A 20,766-nucleotide genomic window follows, 5' to 3' on the forward strand; every position below is an offset into this window, starting at 1 on the left:
ACTGTGGGGATACTGCAACAGTCGTAAGTGTGAAAAATGGTCATAAATCACTTTTTCAGTGCCATTGTAACTTTGAATGGTCACTCCACACAAGCAAAGTACCAGCAAAGGAGGAAAAAAAATCTCCAGAGAAGTTCCTGAGGCAGGAAGTCTAGTCCTGCCAAGAATGTAATAAGGCTTAATGGAGAGGCGGTTTCTGTAAGCAACACCAGAATGTTTCCTTCCTGCCTTCCTTACATGATTAGGCCATTAATTTCTTATAACAGCCTGTTCTCCGAACTGCTTAGAATGTTAACAACCGGTTCTAGTGAATAGGTGCGAACCAGTAGAATCCCACCCCTGCCAGTGCCCAACCAGTCACTTCTCCCACCTACTCGCCAGGTAAAGGAAGCAACCCTCCAGTCAACTTCCTTTTCCTTGTCCGGTTAGGAAGAGCTGGTGGGCTGGTTGAAGCCTTCTGGAGGGCGGGATGTAGCCCATGAGTGGTGGTTTGGAGACCTCTGGCCTAGAAGAATGCCATGGTTGAGCATTATGAATACTATAGATAGTATCAAACTTTGCTCCTTCAGGATTATTGCAAGTAGTTGCATTGTAATACTGTCAAGCCACTTTATTTATTCAATGTCACATACAGAATTATTCAATGTCACATACAGAATTATTCCAAATTCTGTATGTGACTTCTCACTTTATTTAATAAGAAGGTGTACATACAGTGTTTTATTAAGAAAGGTTAATAATATGAGAGGGGGGAGGGAGACAGAGAGAGAGAGAGACACAGAGAGAGATAGGAGAGAGAGATGAGAGAGCGATAGATAGATAGATAGATAGATAGATAGATAGATAGATAGATAGATAGATAGATAGATAGATAGATAGAGGGGAGAGGGGAGAGGGGAGAGGGGAGAGGGGAGAGAGAGAGAGAGAGAGAGAGAGAGAGAGAGAGAGAGAGAGAGAGAGAGAGAGAGAGAATTTTAAACTGCACTGAAAAGTTCAGACCTTGGTATATATTAGCCCTGATGTGCTAGGCAGAGTATTATAGACCCGAGTTCAATAGTCTAATATTGATCCACTTCAACAAATTAAATGACCCACTTGTAACCCAGGACAATTAATTCTGCTGATGCTCCTATAAAAACACCAGCATAATCAGCAGAGCTTCACTCATGCCTCATCTTTCTCCTTCAAGCAAAAAAAAAAAAAGACACCCATGAATTAAGTCTTTGGTTCTACTGGCAAAAAGATGCTATGTTTGAAATATTTCTTAATTATAAAGTGTCAAAGTGGCACTAGAAGTATTCACTTACATTGAATACTAGATAGTAGAAAGAATAGATAACCAAAATGTGGAGTGAAACTATTAGGCATAACAAAAGACAGAATGAAGGTCTAAAAATGACAAAATGCTGTAGCAAATGAGAAGTTTTGAACTTGCCACTGATAAAATTATATTTAGAATAGAATATTCTGGTGTAATGCATGATATTAATGGGGACTCAGAGAAGAATCTTGTCAGAAGTTGTTAAGCTATGAGCAGACAAGTAGAAGGTGCTTTGTTCCTTAAAGGTGCTTTTTCAAAAGGCAACTGGACTTTTCTTTGCCTATTCAAGTGACCCTGAGGGCATAGATATACCCCCAAGTGGTCTCAGTGGTTCTCAGAAAGAATGCTAATGACCAGATGACTGCAAGGAATATAAAGCCTTCCATTCTGAACCATTCAGTCAGACCTGAATAAGCTTCTTGGATGAGAAGTGAAAAGTCTTCAAGGAAAAACAAAGTCCAGTTGCCTTTTGAAGAAAACCACCTTTGGGACAATCATGACTTGGATGACTGAGAATCTCTATAGACATTGAGTATGTTCCTGTAGGGATCTGGACTGCAGACTGTTGTGACTCGGAGGTTTGAGCCTCCTCTGTTAGAAGACACAGGCTCGAGTAATGAGGAAGAGGAGGATTTGGCCTTGAGATTTGAGCCTGCTTTGCTGGAAGATTCGGAATCATCTTCCTCCCCTTCCTCCCTGGTTGTGCCTCAGGTGTCGGCAGATAATCAGGAGAGAGTGCTGGAGTCCTTGGCTGAGGATCAAGCCGAGGAATGCTGGTTTGATGCAAGGCAAAGACGCAGGCAGAAGCGTGAAATGCAACGTAAAAGGAAATGTCAAATCAGGGACTGACTTGAGAGTCCGACACGCCCCTCAGGAAATAAAAGAGGGCGTGTTACCTCTGAATCCTCGTTCGGGACAATTTGTTTATTCGGAATAGCAGCTTGACAAATTCTCTGTGCGGCGTTTGCCCTTTGATTTATGGTCTTGTTTGTTATCGGACTTGGCAGGCAGCTTCTGGAAGACTGCCAAGGACTTCTCCAGTCAAAGGAATTTAACTCTATCGTTCCTGGTCCTGTCTGTTTATTTATATTCCTTTGGAGGCTTGGACTCTCGCCTCGTGGTCACAGGTGAGACAGAACAGCAGACTATTTCAAGATTGGGGGAAGCACCCCTAAACTAAGGCAAGAAGCAATCTCATTATGTTAGAATGGGTGAAAGATAAACAATTCAACCAGAGAAGATTCCAGCAATTACATGAATATTCAGGGTCATTTTTAAAAACAATCTAACATACCATACACGACAGTGACTCTTCCCACCTGCTTATGGCTGCAACTGGGGAATTAATCAAAAGTGGTAAAATGTGTTCAAGGTCACCAAGACACCTAGGATTCCTACAAATGACATTGCTGGAGCAAAAAGCAACTTTAGCCTGTGGACCTTTGATTTCAAGGAAAGTGCAATACAAGAAGCATTACAATTCATTCCATCCATTCCAGTCACCTTTTGGAGTTTCCTTTTCTTTGAAACCAGGAGTGTTTAAACAAAATGTGTGAACAGAAAACCATTGGGCTTCTGACCTATGTCATCCACTGTGATTCAACTTTTCATTGTATATAATTACATAATTCAAAGCATTTCTTTTAAGGAATTTTTGAACAAAGGCTTCCTAAAACTTGTTCCATCCTTGCTTCTTTTCAACTGTGCAAAATGGGAAAAGCACAAAATACACACATTTTCTCTGTCTGGAGACAAGGCAAGATAATGCCCTGGTCATATTATAGACAGAAGTAAACAGGCCTGCTAATTTAATTCAGGTTCAGTATTGGTGATTGGAGCAGCAAGCAGGTTTGAGGGGGGGGATATAAACATTTCAGATGCCTAGAAATCTTAATAATAATAGCAATAGCACTTCGACTTATATACTGCTTCACAGCCCTCTCTAAACAGTGTACAGAGTCAGCATATTGCCCCCAACAATCTGGGTCCTCATTTTACCCACCTCAGAAGGATGGAAGGATGACTAACTCTTGAGTCTGGTGAGGGCAGCCAGCAGTCAGCAGAAGTAGCCGGCAATACTGCATTCTAACCACTATGCCACTACGGCTCTAATAGCTGGTGACTTGGCACTTTTTCCAAGCCAAAATACAAAGCACCGACTTTTCAAGTTCCTCATAAAGTAGATTGGGGACCTTGATATTTAAAAAAGTAGTCACTCCTGTATGAATCTAGCAAGTGATAACATCTTCAGAAGATGTTTTCTCTAAATGTCCATGAAGTGAAAGCAGGCTGTTATCAGGGACAAAAATATGTTTATTTGATGACAGCCTTGCCAGGTTTAGTCACTAATTTAAATCAAATCTCTTTGTTACCACACATTTGTGGTATATATATATTCTGAGGTTTTCACGGGTATTTGTATGTGGATCTTTGGTTATTCAGGTTTTCTCCTGTGTAAAATTGGAAGTATCTAGGCGACGTTTCAATGAAGTCTCATTCATCATCTTCAGGCTTGTGTCTTTGACTTTGTGCTTCTCAGAGTAATGTGAGCTACTATATATATATTTGTAGTTTTTCACAGGTACAGGTATGTAGCTCTAGGTGTGTTTGGGTCTTTTCCCATGTAAGATTAAGAGTATCTTGGTGACGTTTCGGCGAGGTCCCACTCGCCATCCTCAGGCTGGTGCTTTAGGCTTCGTGCCGGTGCAAGCAGTGTGTGATCGGAGCTGCTGTCTCTCTATAAATACTGGGGGGGGGCTGGTGTACTGGGCTGGTTGGCTGCGCTGCTGCCTCTTGATTGGTTGATGGAGTTGATGTTGATATAATGGGCTGTGTGATGGCCTTGTGAGTTTTGTTGTGGAGATATCCTGGATCTTGTGCTGTAAGGATATCCCCACAACAAAACTCACAAGGCCATCACACAGCCCATTATACCAACATCAACTCCATCAACCAATCAAGAGGCAGCAGTGCAGCCAACCAGCCCAGTACACCAGCCCACCCCCACCAGTATTTATAGAGAGACGGCAGCTCCGATCACACACTGCTTGCACCAGCACGAAGCCGAAAGCACCAGCCTGAGGATGGTGAGTGGGACCTCGTCGAAACGTCACCAAGATACTCTTAATCTTACATGGGAAAAGACCCGAACACACCTAGACATATATATATAATTTGTTTTCTGAGGTTCTCGCGGGTATTTGTATGTGGATCTTTGGTTATTCAGGTTTTCTCCCATGTAAATTGGAAGTATCTGAGGCAGCGTTTCGATGAAGTCTCATTCATCATCTTCAGGCTTGTGTCTTCGGCTCTGTGCTTCTCAGAGTTCTCAGAGTTCTCAACTTTGAGAAGCACAGAGCCGAAGACACAAGCCTGAAGATGATGAATGAGACTTCATCGAAACGTTGCCTAGATACTTCCAATTTTACGTGGGAAATAACCCGAATAACCAAAGACACACACACACACACACACACACACACACACACACACACACATATATGATCATAATGGTGATGATGTTTGTATGATTGTATGTTAACACCTTGGACACCTAGAGAGCACACTGCTCAACATAGAAAGGAAATGTTTGATATAAAACAATAAAAAATAAATAAAAATATCTCTGCTCATGCTTTCAGTAAAATGTTATACTGTATACACTAGCTTCATTTATCATCTGGGATTTTATTAAGGATATCTAAAAGATAACTGTGGGCTCTTTTTGCTATTTATAGTCAATTCAGATTTGGGGATAAAAGAAGATATCCCTGCTAGCTTCTTTGTGAAATTTCCCTCCTTAATTTAAAATATACATATGGTTTGCTTTAATAAGATTGAAAAGAATGGATGAATGAAGCAAATGGCTTCAGAGATACAACCAGCCAATTCACCTCTGTACTTCACTGATATTAGTGAACTAGTATAGCTCCACTATCCCAATTCCTTTCTGAAAGGACATGTCAGGCCTTGTAAGACCATCTTGAGTTGAGTCTTGTTGTGAGACAAGCAGAGAATAAACCCTTATTGCCCACAAAGTATGCTTGTTACAGATCTTCTTTACTAATTTTAATGATCTTCCTGGAATGTTCTTATATATACTACAAATAGAATCTAGTTCTAGTAGAAGAAACACAGACATTTATGTTCAGACGTATAAGGTGTATAAACAACAATGCTCTTATAGTACCTTCCAGGAGCATCTCCATTTTCATCAATTCGCACTTCTTCTCCTGAGACTCCAGTGAATGATGAATTTAGGATAGACTCCAAAAGTTTGCTTCCATCAATTGGCTTCATAGCATCGCAAAGTCCAACGTGTCCCGGGCAAAGGGTATGATGCATATTTTGTAAGCCATGAGCCATAGCATAGATTGCATTGATAACAAAACCCATTTTACTGTCTTGGACATAGTTTTCTTCTAAGCTTTCATTGCCTGTAATCAGAAGACAAAGTATTATTTCCAAATTGAAAATGAAAGAAACTCTTTTCAGAATATTCTTCTGCAGTGATATCAGTATTTTAGACAGCCGGTAGTTTAAGAAAAATTTTAAAAACTCCACCATTGCTTCAAATACCCCACCACAAAACCCACAATTTTTAATCCTCATCTTATAACTGATCTTCAACATCTCTCACCAGTGGCTATCCTATTATTCAGCAGCATTTGAAATATGACAAGTTTCCTTTGTCTACTCTAAAACGATATGGGACAATGTATTTTCCAAAATAGTTCTGGAGGCTGTTGCATAGTATCAAAATTTATGGGAGTGATGCACCAGTAAAAACGATACATTTATTTATTTTACATTTTGAATATTGAGAACATTAGTCAATGTCTTCCTAACAATGGCAGAGATTTACTCATTCCAAAATCATGCAAAGTGTAGCTTGTAGTGATGAAGGTGGTGGTTTTATTGATTTGTGGTATGACTTTTGATGATTCCCCCCCACCCCCCTGAAGTAATTCTGGCTAGGAAATAAAAGCAACAACCGGAGAAGTGGTATTGCAAAACATGGATGATCTTGACCAATAAGAACTCTTTTTTCTGAGTTGCTTAAAGGCTCCATACTAGAGGAGGTATTCAGCAGGTTCTGACCAGTTCTGGAGAACCAGTAGCGGAAATTTTGAGTAGTTCAGAGAACCAGCAAATACCATCTCTGACTGCCCCCACCTCCATCTATTTTCTGCCTCCTGAGTCCCAGCTGATCAGCTGGGTCTTCTTTTGTTGCCCTGCACAGGAGAACGGAGCTGGAAAGCAGGTTAGTGCAATGGGGAGAAAATGGGGATTTTGCAGTAACCTTCCCCCAGAAGGAACCAGTAGTAAAAATTTTTGAATCCCACCACTACTCCATACTAATAAACAGTAAAATATTAAAGTACAATTAAAACAGAAACACCCAACGTCCAGTCTGCCACTGTAAGAAAAAGAGCTCATCTACTCATATAATTTAAGGGAAAGTCCACAAAGCAGAGGGAATTTCAAAGGTTCAAGATTTGGGATTCAAAAAATCAAATCATCATGAGATGGCAATAAAGCATCAGCATTTTTTGTACCTGTTACTGCCATCTAGTGGACATCTGTATTTTTGAAAAACAGATACAGCATCTGGCGCAATTGGCAATTTGGGAAGTAATTTCAGAGGTGAAGAGTTATTAACAAACCCAAAGGGATGGAGGGCTGAGCTGGCGTCGCGGCGGTACAGCATGTGATCTTTAAGCTCTAAGATCGCTGCTGATATCTCTGTTGCAGGATGGTCCCAACGGACCTAAACCATCCCGTAGAGATGGTGACTGAGGAGGGCACATCCTGTCGATCCCAGGGATATCGCAAAATCCCTGGTAGATCCAGGAGAAGCCCTTTTTTCCCGCAGTGGAGAGGCAGCCATTAAAGCTGCTGAAGCTGGGACAGCTTCAGAACGGAAGAAAGCTGGAAAGAAAGTGTGTCAGTTTGGTGAGATAATTTTCTACTTATTTTTTTCTGGAGAGAACACCCTAAAAGACTAAAAATTAAATTTAAAAGTGAAGATAAAAGTGCTCAAGCAGCAAGATTAAGCACAAATTAAACCTTTTTTTCCTTTTTATTGGAACTTTGGATTTTTGTAAAAACTTTTCAACTTTTCAACTGGACTGGTCTTTCCTTTTTAATTTTTATTTTTTCCTTTCAAAATAACTCTTTGGAAAAGTTTTTTTTTTTTCTCTTGTTATTTTTCTTTAATAATTTTAGATTCTTTTTATTTTTTTTATTCCTGGTTTTAATATTAGAGGGGAAGGGAAAGGAAAGGGAAATAAGTAGCGCTGCCACCTGGAGGCTTGGATACATTGTTTTCCTTTCTTTCTTTCTTGTTGATACATTTGCTGTTACATTCAAGGATTATGTGCTTTTCATTGAAAAGATAGTGGGAAGAACATGTAGATTGTTTGCAGGTGCTCTTCTGTGGAACTACTGATAGATGGAGTCTGGATTTGAAATTGAAGAAAGAAGATTGAAGTGACCTTGAAAAGAGAACTGGAAATTTTGTTTTTTGATTTAGTAAAAAACCTCAAACATATAGTGGCAGTGCTTTGCTTATTGACAGAATTGCATTTTCTCTTTCCTTTTTTTTTCTATCCCCGCCCCCCCAGTTGGATTTTTATATTTGGACTTGAGTCGTTTGATGCAGGAATAAGACCACTTTTTTTCCCTCCCTCCTCCCTTTGTTCTACCTTTTTAGCAAGGGGAATACACAGATTTCTGTCTTTTAAAATTTTTTCCTAATTTGTTTTTCATCCTTTTTCTATTTTCCATTTTTGTCCTTTTTTACTTTTTTTACTTTTTTTCTACATAATTGGAACCAATTGGATTAAGGTATTCAAGTGCCTGACTATTTTTCTCTTCCCTTTTTAATTTTAATTTTAATTTTTTGATTTTATTTTGTTTTTTACTGGAGTGGCAGTTGGCTGCTCTTGCTTTTTCTTCTCAATTTTCCTATTAAGTATTCTAAGATGAGCAGCAAGATACCAGCCTCAGCTTCTTCAATCCCGACTTCTTCCTCTTCATTATCTGGAGGACAACGATCAATACAGGTGATGTTACAACAAGAGAAGGAGAAAGAAGTGACACTGCAGATGATTATGCAAGGAATTCAAAAGATACAAGTAAAAACAGATAATATTGAAAAGAAAATGGAGAATATTGAGCAAAGAACTGAAAAGACAGATGAGAAAATTGAAAATATTCAACAGATGATGATGCAATATGAGGACAGAATCAAGAAAATTGAGGAACAAGATGTACAAAGAGATAAGAAGACTGGAGATATGGATATCCGATTGAGTGAAGTGGAAAGAGACAAGGGCAGATCTCTGCAATCATTGGGATGGGAAATTGATAGATCAAAATTCTATCTTAGATTTCAAAATATAAAAGAAGAAAAGGGTGAAAACTTTGCTGAAATGATGACAGAAATCCTGGCAGAAGCATTAGAGGTAACTAAAGAGAAGATGATGGATGGAATGGATGAGGTTTTTCATGTCTATACAAGATATGCGGTGAGAAATAAATTGCCAAGAGAAGTTCATATCAGATTTATTAAGAAAATAATTAAATCACAAATACTGCAGGCAGCAAGAGAAAAAACACTAAAGTACAAAGATAAAGAAATAGTGGTACTGAAACAGGTACCGAGAAGAGTGAGAGAGATAAGAAGATAATATTTATTCTTGACCAAGGAGTTACTTAAGAGAGGAATAAATTACAAATGGCTGATACCAGAAGGTCTCATCTTTACCTGGCAGGTTGAAAAAAGTTGAAAAAGCTGAGTTATTCTATCTGGAATATTTCAGAGGAAGGGAGGAAGATACAAGAAAAGAAGAGTCGTTAATTGAATTTCAAGAGGAATGTATAGCAGTAATTGAAAAAGAAGAAGGAGCCGTAGGTGGTGTACCCAGAGAGCAACGAGAACCAAGATCTACTAGAGCAACAAATCCTTCTTATAATGTCTAAAATGGATGAGAGAAAACTGATTACAATTAATATAAATGGACTTAATTCAGCTATTAAAAGAAGAAAAATATTTCATAAGTTAGAGAAATTAAAATTTGATATAATCTGCCTACAAGAAGTACATATTAAAAAACAATATGATTATATATTGAAACAACAAAAATTAGGGAAATTATTTACAGCGTTGACACAGTGTAAAAGGAGAGGAGTGGTGTTATACATTAGAGGTATAATCCCTGTGGAACAAATATATACAGATGATGACAGAAGGATTTTGATGGTGGAGATAACAGACAATAATCTAAATAGCAATTTTAATAGCAATTTATGCTCCAAATGATAATCAAGAAGATTTTTACAGGAAATTACATCAAAAAATAATTGAACTGGACTATGCTAATATCTGTCTGGTGGGAGATTTTAATGGAATAATAAATGATAAATTGGACTATAAAACACAAAAAACAGCAAAGAAAGCTAGAAAGACATTGCCAAAATCCTTCTTTTGAATGGTAGATGAGGTAAACTTAAAAGATGAATGGAGAGAGAGAAATGCGGAAAATAAACAATATACCTTTTATTCAAATAGACATGCATGATGGTCTAGAATAGATATGATATGGATATCAACAGAATTGCTTTCTAACATACAAGACATTGAAATAAAAGCAAGTACCTGGGCAGATCACAATCCAATAACACTTGTATGGAAAGGACAAAAAAGGAGATCTAGATGGACTTTAAATAATACGATATTAAAGGAAAAAGACTTTAAACAGAAAATTGAGAGAGAATTGACTTTTTTCTTTAAAGAAAATACAAAAGAGGATACATCATTACAGAACCTCTTGGACACGATGAAGGCTTATACAAGAGGCTTGATAATGGACTATACAAGGAAAAGAAATATAAAACAGAAAAAAACCTTTAAAATATTGGAAGATGACTACAAGAAGTTGGAAAAAGAACTACAGAAATTTCCACAAAAAAAGGACATTAAAATTAAAATGGACATAACTAAACATAAAATGGGGCTAATGAAAAAAGAAGAAATAGCACAAAAAATTAAAAATGCTAAGCAGAACTATTTTGAAGATGCAAACAAACCAGGCAGATGGCTAGCATATAAATTGAGAAAGGAAAGAGACTCGAGAAGGATAAATCAATTGATAAATGAACAAGGACATGTATGCTATGGAAATGCGGAGAAGAAAAAAACTATTCAAGATTATTATGGAAAACATTCAAGAGAATGTTCAGGAAGAAAGAATTCAACAATACTTACAGGAAGCAAATTTGCCTCAGATACCCAAGGATATTGAAATAATGTTAGAAAGTAACAACAATGATGGAATTAACAGAAGCTTTAAAAAAGCAAAACATTGGGAAAGCACCAGGTCTGGATGGTTTGCCAGTGGAATTTTATAAGACATTCCAGGAAACATTGAATCTTCACTTATTAGAAGTTATGAATGAAGTTATGACAAAGAAGAGAATACCCAAAACATGGTCAGAAGCATATATCACACTTGTACCGAAGAAGGACACAGACCCACAGCAAGTTAAAAACTACAGACCAATATCCCCATTAAATTCAGATTATAAAATTTTTGCTTCAATTCTAGCAGAAAGACTGAAAAGATACTTAAACAATTTTATTCACCCTGATCAAAATGGATTTCTGCCAAAGAGACAGATTAAAGATAATATGAGAATAATTTTAGATACACTGGAATACTATGAGGCACATCCTGAAAAACAAATGGCTCTGATGTTTTTAGATGCACAAAAAGCTTTTGATAATGTGAATTGGCATTTTATGCTGTTACAATTGGACCAAATGGGCTTTGGTAAAAAATTTAGTCAAGCCATAGAAACGATATATCATAAACAAACTTCAAAGGTTATGATAAATGGAGAGTTAACAGACTTTATAGATATAAGAAAAGAGACTAGACAAGGCTGTCCACTGTCACCTCTGTTGTTTGTGTTAACACTGGAAGTGCTGAATAGGAACATCAGAGAAGAAAAAATAAATAAAAGGAATGAAAATTTAAAAAGAAGAGTATAAATTACAAGCTTTTTTAGATGACCTGGTATTTATATTAGAGGATCCATTGGAGTCAGCACCTAAACTAATAGAAAAGATAGAAGAGTATGGGAAAGTAGCAGGTTTGAAAATAAATAAAGATAAAACAAAGATTTTAGCAAAGAACATGTTAGTAAGACGAAAGAAAGAATTGGAGGAAGTTTGGGGGATCCAGGTCACAAATAAGGTTAAGTATTTAGGGATACACATAACACCAAGATGTAGCACACTTAAGGAGGATAATTATCTTAAACTTAAACAACAGATTGTGACAGACTTGATAAAATGGGAAAATTTACAATTATCACTGATTGAGAGAATATCTACAATTAAGATGAATGTATTGCCTAGAATCTTATACTTATTCCAGGCAATTCCAATCAGATTGGGGAAAGCATTTTTTGAAGATTTAAACAAAATAGTGCTAAAATACATTTGGCAGGGGAAGAAAGCGAGAATAAAACTTAAATTGCTACAAGATGCAAGAATAAGAGGAGGATTTGCTTTGCCCAATTGGGAATTATACTACCAAGCGACGAGTCTGATGTGGGTAAAGGAGTGGATAACACTAAGGAATACTAGACTTTTGAATTTAGAAGGACATGACTTGCTGTTAGGGTGGCATGCCTTCCTCTGGTATAAGGGAACTAAAACGCAGGGGTATTTTAGAAGACATTATATTCGAGAAGCATTGTTTCTAAACTGGCAGAAGATAAAAAAGCAATATTATTTTAAAATTCCACTATGGTTATCTACTATTGAAGCTTTTTCCGATCCAATAATATATAAAAAGGAACAAACAGTTAGATATGGTGAGATATTGAATGAAAAGGGTGAACTTAAATCTATGCAAGCGTTGGAAGAACAAGGTGTAAAAATGAATTGGTTTTCATATTTGCAAATACAATCTAGATTTGATAAAGATGTTAAAACAGAAGGTATCTATGATGTTGACTGATTTAGATAAAATTTTGACAGGTACTGATGAAAAAGTAATAAAAAAACTTTATGGGCATTTGCTAGAGTTTAAATTAGAGGAAGAACAAGTAAAAGAAACAATGATTGCATGGGGGAAAATTTTTGGATATGGGATTGGCTTAGAAATATGGCAAAAATTGTGATCTCAAAATTATAAAATGGCAATGTCAACTGCATATAAAGAAAATTTGTGTAAGATGTTTTACAGGTGGCACTTACCCCCGACGAGAATTGCGAGGATGTTCAAGAATAAATCAGATAAATGTTGGAAATGTCATCAGGTACCTGGTTCATATTACCATATGTGATGGACATGCTCGGATGCAAAAAGATATTGGACTATAATCCACACAAGGTTGGAAAAAATGATAAAACAACACATAGACTTTAAACCTGAGATATTTTTATTGGATATTATACCGGAAATATATTGTAAAGAATTGAAATATTTGGTTGTAAATGTTTTAACAGCGGCTAGGGTTGTATTTGCTAAGAATTGGAAAAATGAAAAAATACCTATGCAGGAGGAAATTATTAAGAAAATCATGGACTGTGCCGAAATGAGTAAATTGACATTTGAAATTAGAGAACAAGAGGATAAACAATTTTATATGATATGGGATTTATTTTATCAATGGTTAGATAAAAAGACATGATAAAGAAATAGATTAATAAGCCTTACAATAAAAGTTAATAGATTGATATAGACTACAATATAAAATATATAACCATTGGATGAATGTATAAGATTAAATCATAATGAAAATTAGAATATCTCGTATAAAATGATGGAAAAATAGTTTAGTCAAATGAATATTTAATAATTGATAATACATAAGCACAAGCTAGATTGATAAAGTGAGAATTTATATAACTTGTGAGTAATGGTAAAAAAAAGGATTGCACAAAAGATTATAACCAACTGACACACTGTATGTATATAATTGAAAGAGGGTTTTAAGTTTTTATGTTTTATTTGTATGTTTGTTGTAAAAAATAAAAACTTTGTTTAAACTTTGTTTAAAACTTTGTTTAAAAAAACAAACAAACCCAAAGGTGGTTTTCCAAAAGGCAACTGGACCTTCTTCAGTGGTGGGATTCAATATTTTTACTACTGGTTCTGTGGGTTTGGCTTGGTGGGTGTGGCAGGGGAAGGATACTGCAAAATCTCCATTCGCACCCCACTCCCGGGGAAGGATACTATAAAATCTCCATTCCCTCCCCACTCCTGGGGGAAGGTTACTGCAAAATCCCATTCCCTCCCCACCCCACTAACCTGCTTTCCAGTTCCCTTCTCCTGTGCAGGGCAACAAAGAAGACCCAGCCGATCAGCTGGGACTCGGGAGGCAGAGAATGGGCAGGGCCAGTCAGCGGTGGTATTCCGAACAAGTCAAAATTTCTGCGACCGGTTTGCTGAACTAGTCAAAATTTCTGCTACCGGTTCTCCAGAACTGGTTAGAACCTGCTGAATACCACCTCTGACCTTCTTGGTTTTTACCTTGAGAACATTTTGCTTCTCATCCAAGAAGCTTCTTCAGTTCTGTTTCTTGGATGAGAAGTGAAACATGTTCAAGGAAAAAACCCAAGAAAGTCCAGTTGCCTTTTGGAAAACCACCTTTGGGATAACCATGACCTAGATGATTGAGAATCTTCATAGCTATTAACAAAATGTGCTATTTTTGAATGAACCAGAAAATATCCGTTGGTAGCTGGTAAGTGTGAAGGGCTTCTGATGATATTATCAAAATGTGGGCAGGCTAGCACAGGTCAAGATCATGTAAAAGGTGTCACGGTTATTTCACATCCATATGATTATGTGGATTGAGTAGCCAAGCCCATGCTCCTGAAATTGGTCATCAACTGGTTAAATTTTGGTTAGGGCCTGATGGTTCCATAGATTTTGGGATTTCCTTTCACCATGAGCCAAACGTCCCAGATGAGTACATATCTTACATCGTACTACCACAGAAGAAGGCCTATTTGCTGTCTGCACTAGATGAGACACAAAGCTCTTGGCAAGCTCTCTGCATCTAAGAAGGAATCACATTTCAAATCTTAAAACTTGCCTTAAGAAAACTGTAGCTATGTTTTGGAGGTTGATATTTTGACCATTACTCCCTTCAAAAATCAATCATGCGAACTTAATTAAGCATTTCAGCATTCATAACTATGCCCAAATGATCCTGATCTGATCTTTCTGTGAGAAACCAGCTTGCAATGAAGCACTATAGTATACTTCATTTGTCATTTTTGCAATTCAGAAAGTGATAGTTCCCTAGTGACCCAAATTGACACTAGAACGATACTGACTTCTTTATACAGTGCTGCAAAGATGAGATCAGATGCTGCTACGTCTGAGACATATTGCTTGGAAATTTCCCATGCAAGTATCATATTTGTTCTTGTCAGAAGGATGCTTAAGTGGGAAATTACACGTAAATGATGGCATTACTCATGGATGTGGAATTTGCATATCAAGTGTAATGAGTCTGCCACCATAAGATTGCTTCATAGAAGAACATATTCCATATAAAGGGACTGCATATAAAACACATTTTAAGGGGAAAATGCATCAAGCATCTTTAGCACAAGAAAGTAAATTCACATGACTAAAAGGCCAAGAAGAGTTACAGAAAAGATGTTCGACTAAGACAGAACCACTTGATCTTAAAATATTATCAGGCCTATCAAATAATAAAAGTCTAGGCCTAGCACAAATATATATTTATATTAGGCCTAGACTTTTATTATTAGTCCCAGTTGTTTATTATTAATAAAATTCCTATTGTGGGTTAAGCAACAATAGAATAAGTGTCTGTCAACTCGTAAAGCACTCCTGGCTTTCTCTTGAGTTGCCATAGGCAGGAGGGGGGAGAACTGCTGGAACAGTTTGGTTGCTATGACCAGAAGCACATTCCACGCATACCTTTCTCCAGATTGTATCCCAGGTTGCTAGAGCCAGCTGGAGAGGCATGTTTGCTACAGCCCGTGAAAGTGCTCCATTGGAGAATGTAATTTATGACACATCCTGGGAGGAGGGGGAAAACAGGGTCATAGGTGGGCAGTAAATTACGTGGGGCAGAGGCGACTGCACTTGGGAAAATGCCAACATGTTGCTCCTAATAAATAATTGGATTTCTTTTGAAACTTGGCTCAAGGCTCATGAATTAATTAGGGCATCCGTTGGAACCCTGACAGTGTCTTGTGCAACAACAAGCTGTTTTCAAAAGATTCATGAACATTCCACACCTTAACATATTTGATCCCAAACTATGAATTAGATTCCTTAGAGTGCATCAAAAAACAGAATTCATTAAGCAACAGAAGGATTTCATCAGCCAGATATTGCAATCAAAATTAGCTGACTTTCTAGCGCAAATTTATAAAATACTGGGGTTGCACACCAAACAATTTCTTACCTCTTCTTAAAGAAATGTATCCAGATTGGAAGATACAACCCTTAGTACTCCTAAAAGCTTTGATAGGCAGAATGTTTAAAGACGTGATAAAACTTAGTGATATTTAGGTCAATGTCGAAGGGCCCAGAATGTTCCTCAAAATATCACTTCATGGTGACAAAGCAAAATTTTAATAAGGGGGAAAAAATCTGAATTTTCTTGTGGCCTACGCCCATCATTTCTCCCTATAATTGCTTCCCTGATGCTCAATTGTTTCCTATTATCATTCTTATTTCCAGTCCAATTTGTAACACACCCACTGATAGCAATGCTTTCTAGCCATCTGGATCAGTTCCTTTCTTTAAGAAAAAAAGAGAGAACTAATTTTTAAAAAGAAGGAATAAGAACAGCAGTGACAAGATCACAGTAAGATCATTGTAGCATTTTAGCAATAATTCATTCCCTGATGCCAGCCAAGTTTTAATAGACACATGTTTAGACAAGTGAACTAATCCAGTTTGGAATTAACCAGAAAGGGAGAAGAAAAGGAGATTGGAAGTGATGGGCATAGATTGATATCAGGTTCTTAAGCCTATATAGAAGTTGAAATGAACATTTGCCACGTTTTGAGAAATTATTATACAAGAGATGAAAAATTAATTAATTGACATGTTTATAATCAGTCAGAAAAATTTAAAATCTATCCAGAGCTGAGGTGACAATCAATTCCACCTCACCTAATCAGGTATCTCGGAATGTTTGTCTCCTGTAAAAGTATTTAGCAAAAAGCTGCCCTTCCACCAGCATACTTGGTTTTATATTGTAACATGGAACAAAACAAGCTGATTGTCATTCAATACTAAGCAGCTCGGAAGTCACCGTACTTTCCAGTTTTCCATTACTATTCGGGTAACTCACATTCCACTCACCAAGGGGAAAATCTAATCCATTTCACTCCCCTCTGAGCCATGTCCGAGAACTTTGAAATAGTTTTATGAAATTGTACCATATATAAAGAGATTTCTCTTGGGCACACTAAAAATACAATTAGAAGTTCTTGAAATATGCCTCTAAAGCAGCTGGTGTTTGAAACACAGATATCCCACTACGACACTGTGCCCTTTATCCAAAAATAAAATCTACTTTAAGGAGAAGGCCATTGTATTAATGATAAGTTTCAAATAATGTTCGTATATGAAGCAGATTGGCCTAATACTGCATGAAAAACCGCACTGCCTCACCCAGAGGTATTCTCAAAACACAGCCAGATTTCTTGACAAGTTAAACTTGAGAAAGAAATAAAATTTTATTCTTGTTCTTCATTGCTGCAACTGCCTTTTTAGTATATCGACCCACGGTGAAGCGGCAATGCACACTATCTTTTCTGATTTTTGAAAACATTAAAATAATGTTTGGAACAATTATCTGCTGCAGTAGGCCTTTTCATGGGAGAAAAGTAGAATCACAGCATGTTCATGCAATTACTTTGAAGGGAACCCCTCCCCCATAAATGTATTTTATATAAATCCATTTTATTGCCTGCTTCTCACTAAGTTATGAACAATCCCCCTTTCTTCCCAACAAACAAAATAGCAGTGAGATAACTTTGTTAAAGTATTAGAATGACATTATGGAGAAAATAATTCTTTTCCTCTACTGTGGACTTCAAAAAGAAATGCCACCACTTATGTAGTCAGCATGGTACCAACTATGCACAAGTGGAAAATAGCAGGGGATCTGAGACAACCTAAGTATGCAAAACTACAAATAGTCTTTGTGGAGAAAAGCCACAAGGTTCATTTATTCTAACATCTTGTTTCCATGCTTGGCTTCAGTGAAGCCAAGCAAACTTCAAGAAGGGATGAATTCTTTTTCAATGAAAAAAACATAACTTCATGACCAAAAATCAATGTAAGACCACATTTGGTAGTGGGGAAATAATGAAAAAATGCCATTTTCTTCAGGTGTACATATTTCTTCAACTTCACTTAGTGAAAGGATTGAATCAGTAATGCTATGATACTTGATTAGCACGCACACCCAAATTACAAAACACAAACTCTACATCCTTTTTATATACGTATTTTGATTATTAATCAATTTCATTTGTAGTAGAACATGATATAAGATGTAGACCATGACAGAATTCTAGGAATAGCAAAATGCAAAATGAAAAAAAAATCAACAGAAACATTAGAGCAAGTAGTGTAGCTTCTTTTGGGGAAAAATTTTTGAGGCTTTTTAACACAAACAAATGCTGTGGGTGGAGAACATGACTCAGGCATATGGAGAACATATGCATGAGAGATTTTAGATAGGGAAAATTCACTCTATGAAGTTGAATTGTGGAGTGTTTGGGACACATAAAGGAAGTACTTCCACCTAGTGATTGTTATCAACATGCTCATCTTTAAAGAGCAAACAGATAAATCCATAGAAGGTAAATTTATCAGTACATCTTACTCGTTTAATTTCATAGCAGCTCTTATTATGAACCACAATCCTGACTGCTCACGAAATAATAGAACATAAAAACACATATCCACGGTAGAAATTCCCTGTATCCTGGGCAGTGGTGGGATATGAAATTTTTTACTACTGGTTCTGTTGGTGTGGCTTGTTGGGCATGGCAGGGGAAGGATACTGTAAAGTCTCCATTCCCTCCCACTCCTGGGGGAAGGATACTGCAAAATCCTATTCCCTGCTCACTAACCTGCATTCCAACTCCGTTCTCCTATGCAGGGCAACAAAAGAAGACCCAGCCGATCAGCTGGGGCTCAGGAGGCAGAGAATAGATGGGGGTGGGGCCAGTCAGAGGTTGTATTTGCTGGTTCTCTGAACTACTTAAAATTTCTGCTACCGGTTCTCCAGAACTGGTCAGAACCTGCTGAATACCACCTCTGATCCTGGGGCAATAGTCTCCCATAATCTTTGCAGTCTCATTCTTCCCCATTGCTTGGATACACAATTAATCATATTTTGAAGCAACATACTATCAAAACCAGGAAGGTACCATTGTCTTCATGGTCTATTTGAATGCATCCCCGAAGCATGTGGTCGGTAAATGGAGAAACAGAGTGCTCTTGGTTTATACCTAAGTCTTTTATATTCTTATATTCCCGGGCCTACATCCTATTTATTTCCACTTGCTTTTTTTTTTTTTTTTTTTTGCTACACTGACTGATAAACTATTAAGAGTTTGTTTAGGGCAGGAATAGCAATTTAGGCCAAAAAAAAATAGCAATAGCAATTTCACTTAGACTTATATACTGTTTCACAGTGTTTTACAGTCCTCTCTAAGCAGTTTACAGAGTCAGCATATTGCCCCCCATCCAAACAATCTGGGTCCTCATTTTACCAACCTCGGAAGGATGGAAGACTGAGTCAACCTTGAGCCTGGTGAGATTCGAACTGACAAATTGCAGGCAGCCAGCAGTCGTCAACAGAAGTAACCTACAGTACTGCATTCTAACCACTGCACCACACAAATCCTTGTGTTATGAACCAGCCTAATCCTTATTTATGTGCTGATTAAAACACAATTTTCATTATTGCACCACCAAAAATAATGGATTGTAATCCAAGAAGCATGTTAAATATTCTGCAGGAGTTGATAAATGTGTTAGTTCATTCATGGTATGAAGCTGATGATCTGAAAGAATTCCAAACATTTCTGTTTGATAAGCTAAAATGGAAGTATAAATTTCCATTTGTTGCTAATAGAAATTGAAGCTTTTGAGTTCAGTGTAAGAAGTAGTTTGTGGCATTTCATACAAATTACTTAAGAAGAATAATGTTAATACCCAGTTATTTTGGTTGCAGCTACAAAAATTTAGTGGTCTTTAGAATCTTATCGCATTATATACTACTACTGGTATATTACTGCACAATAGCAACAGCTATTGTTTTCATTTTGTGATGTACCAGTAAAGTCCTGGTCACGCTATACAGATAGTTTTTGAATAGCTTTATCACTTTCAATGCTATCTATCAATGTGAAACACAAACTGCATATAAGATGCTCAAAAGCATTTTAACATCATAGATGAAACTCTGAAAGAAAGAAAAAAGCCCAAAGCTTTGTTAGCAATCACACCAAGCCTTTATTCTATTTTTTTTTACCACCTACAAATTCAATTCAAAATCAATCAAAAACTTCTGCTTCAGCACAGCAGAAAGAAAAAAGCAATTAAGAATAACTTAAGCGGAGCCAGAAGACATCTAAATACACCAGGTATTATTATTACATACTATATTTGAACATTCACCCCTAGAATGCGAGGATCTGAGCTCATTCATTCACTCATTTATTCATCGAAATATCAAGTGGCGAACTGGAGGCTGTCCAATGACATAGCACCATGCTGACAGCGACAACAATATTAGATTGTGGGGCTCGCTCCATACCTCCATCAATCTTTTTATTCAATCGAGTTGGAAAAGTAAGAAAAGAAATTTAAATCGGGGAAGGTAGCAAAAACTTGCTCAGACAAGAAACATATTTAAATATTTACCAGTGCAATTCTTTCGAAAGTTGGGGTTCTCTAGTGGATGACCCCACAGGCGGCATTGAAAGCGATGTTGCCAAAACTCAGGGAACCAAGGATTTCTTTTGTTGGTCTCCAGTTTTATTTTCAAAAAGTAGTCATCAAATGATAAGACTTCTGGAGACTGCAGCTTAATGGTGATGCCTCCGCTTGCTTCTGCTTCATAACCTTCAATGACTTCATCTCTATCTGCCCATCCATCACTAGAAGAAGAAGAAATGCTACTGTTAGATCAAAGCATATATCCAAATTGTATTTAAGCAGAAACTCTGTAATGCATCAAAAGACCATGGCAATATAAAGAAAAGCATGCTTATATTATACCACCCCTTTCTCATCATTCTCATCCTATATGAGCCACGGTAGCGCAATGGTTAGAGTGCAGTACTGCAGGCTACTTGTGCTGACTGCCGGCTGCCTGCAATTTGTCAGTTCAAATCTCACAGG

The 20,766-nt window shown here is 37.2% G+C and overlaps 1 protein-coding gene across 3 annotated transcripts in view; it reads right to left on the bottom strand.

Moving 5' to 3' along the window:
• The window catches only part of GRM1 (glutamate metabotropic receptor 1), a 208,317-nt gene that overhangs the window by 49,568 nt on the left and 137,983 nt on the right, over nucleotides 1-20,766 (bottom strand). For all 3 annotated transcript variants that reach the window (XM_087970380.1, XM_087970377.1, XM_087970385.1), the window contains exons 4-5: nucleotides 20,287-20,522; nucleotides 5,511-5,757 (exon numbers count right to left, since the gene is read on the bottom strand). In XM_087970380.1, the coding sequence (XP_087826506.1) occupies nucleotides 5,511-5,757; nucleotides 20,287-20,522 (483 nt within the window). The remainder of the gene's footprint in view (nucleotides 1-5,510; nucleotides 5,758-20,286; nucleotides 20,523-20,766) is intronic.

Source organism: Notechis scutatus, chromosome 1 (assembly GCF_049901735.1).
Source record: "Notechis scutatus isolate UNSWTSFEM ecotype Mainland chromosome 1, rNotScu1.2, whole genome shotgun sequence".
Lineage (NCBI taxonomy): Eukaryota > Metazoa > Chordata > Lepidosauria > Squamata > Elapidae > Notechis > Notechis scutatus.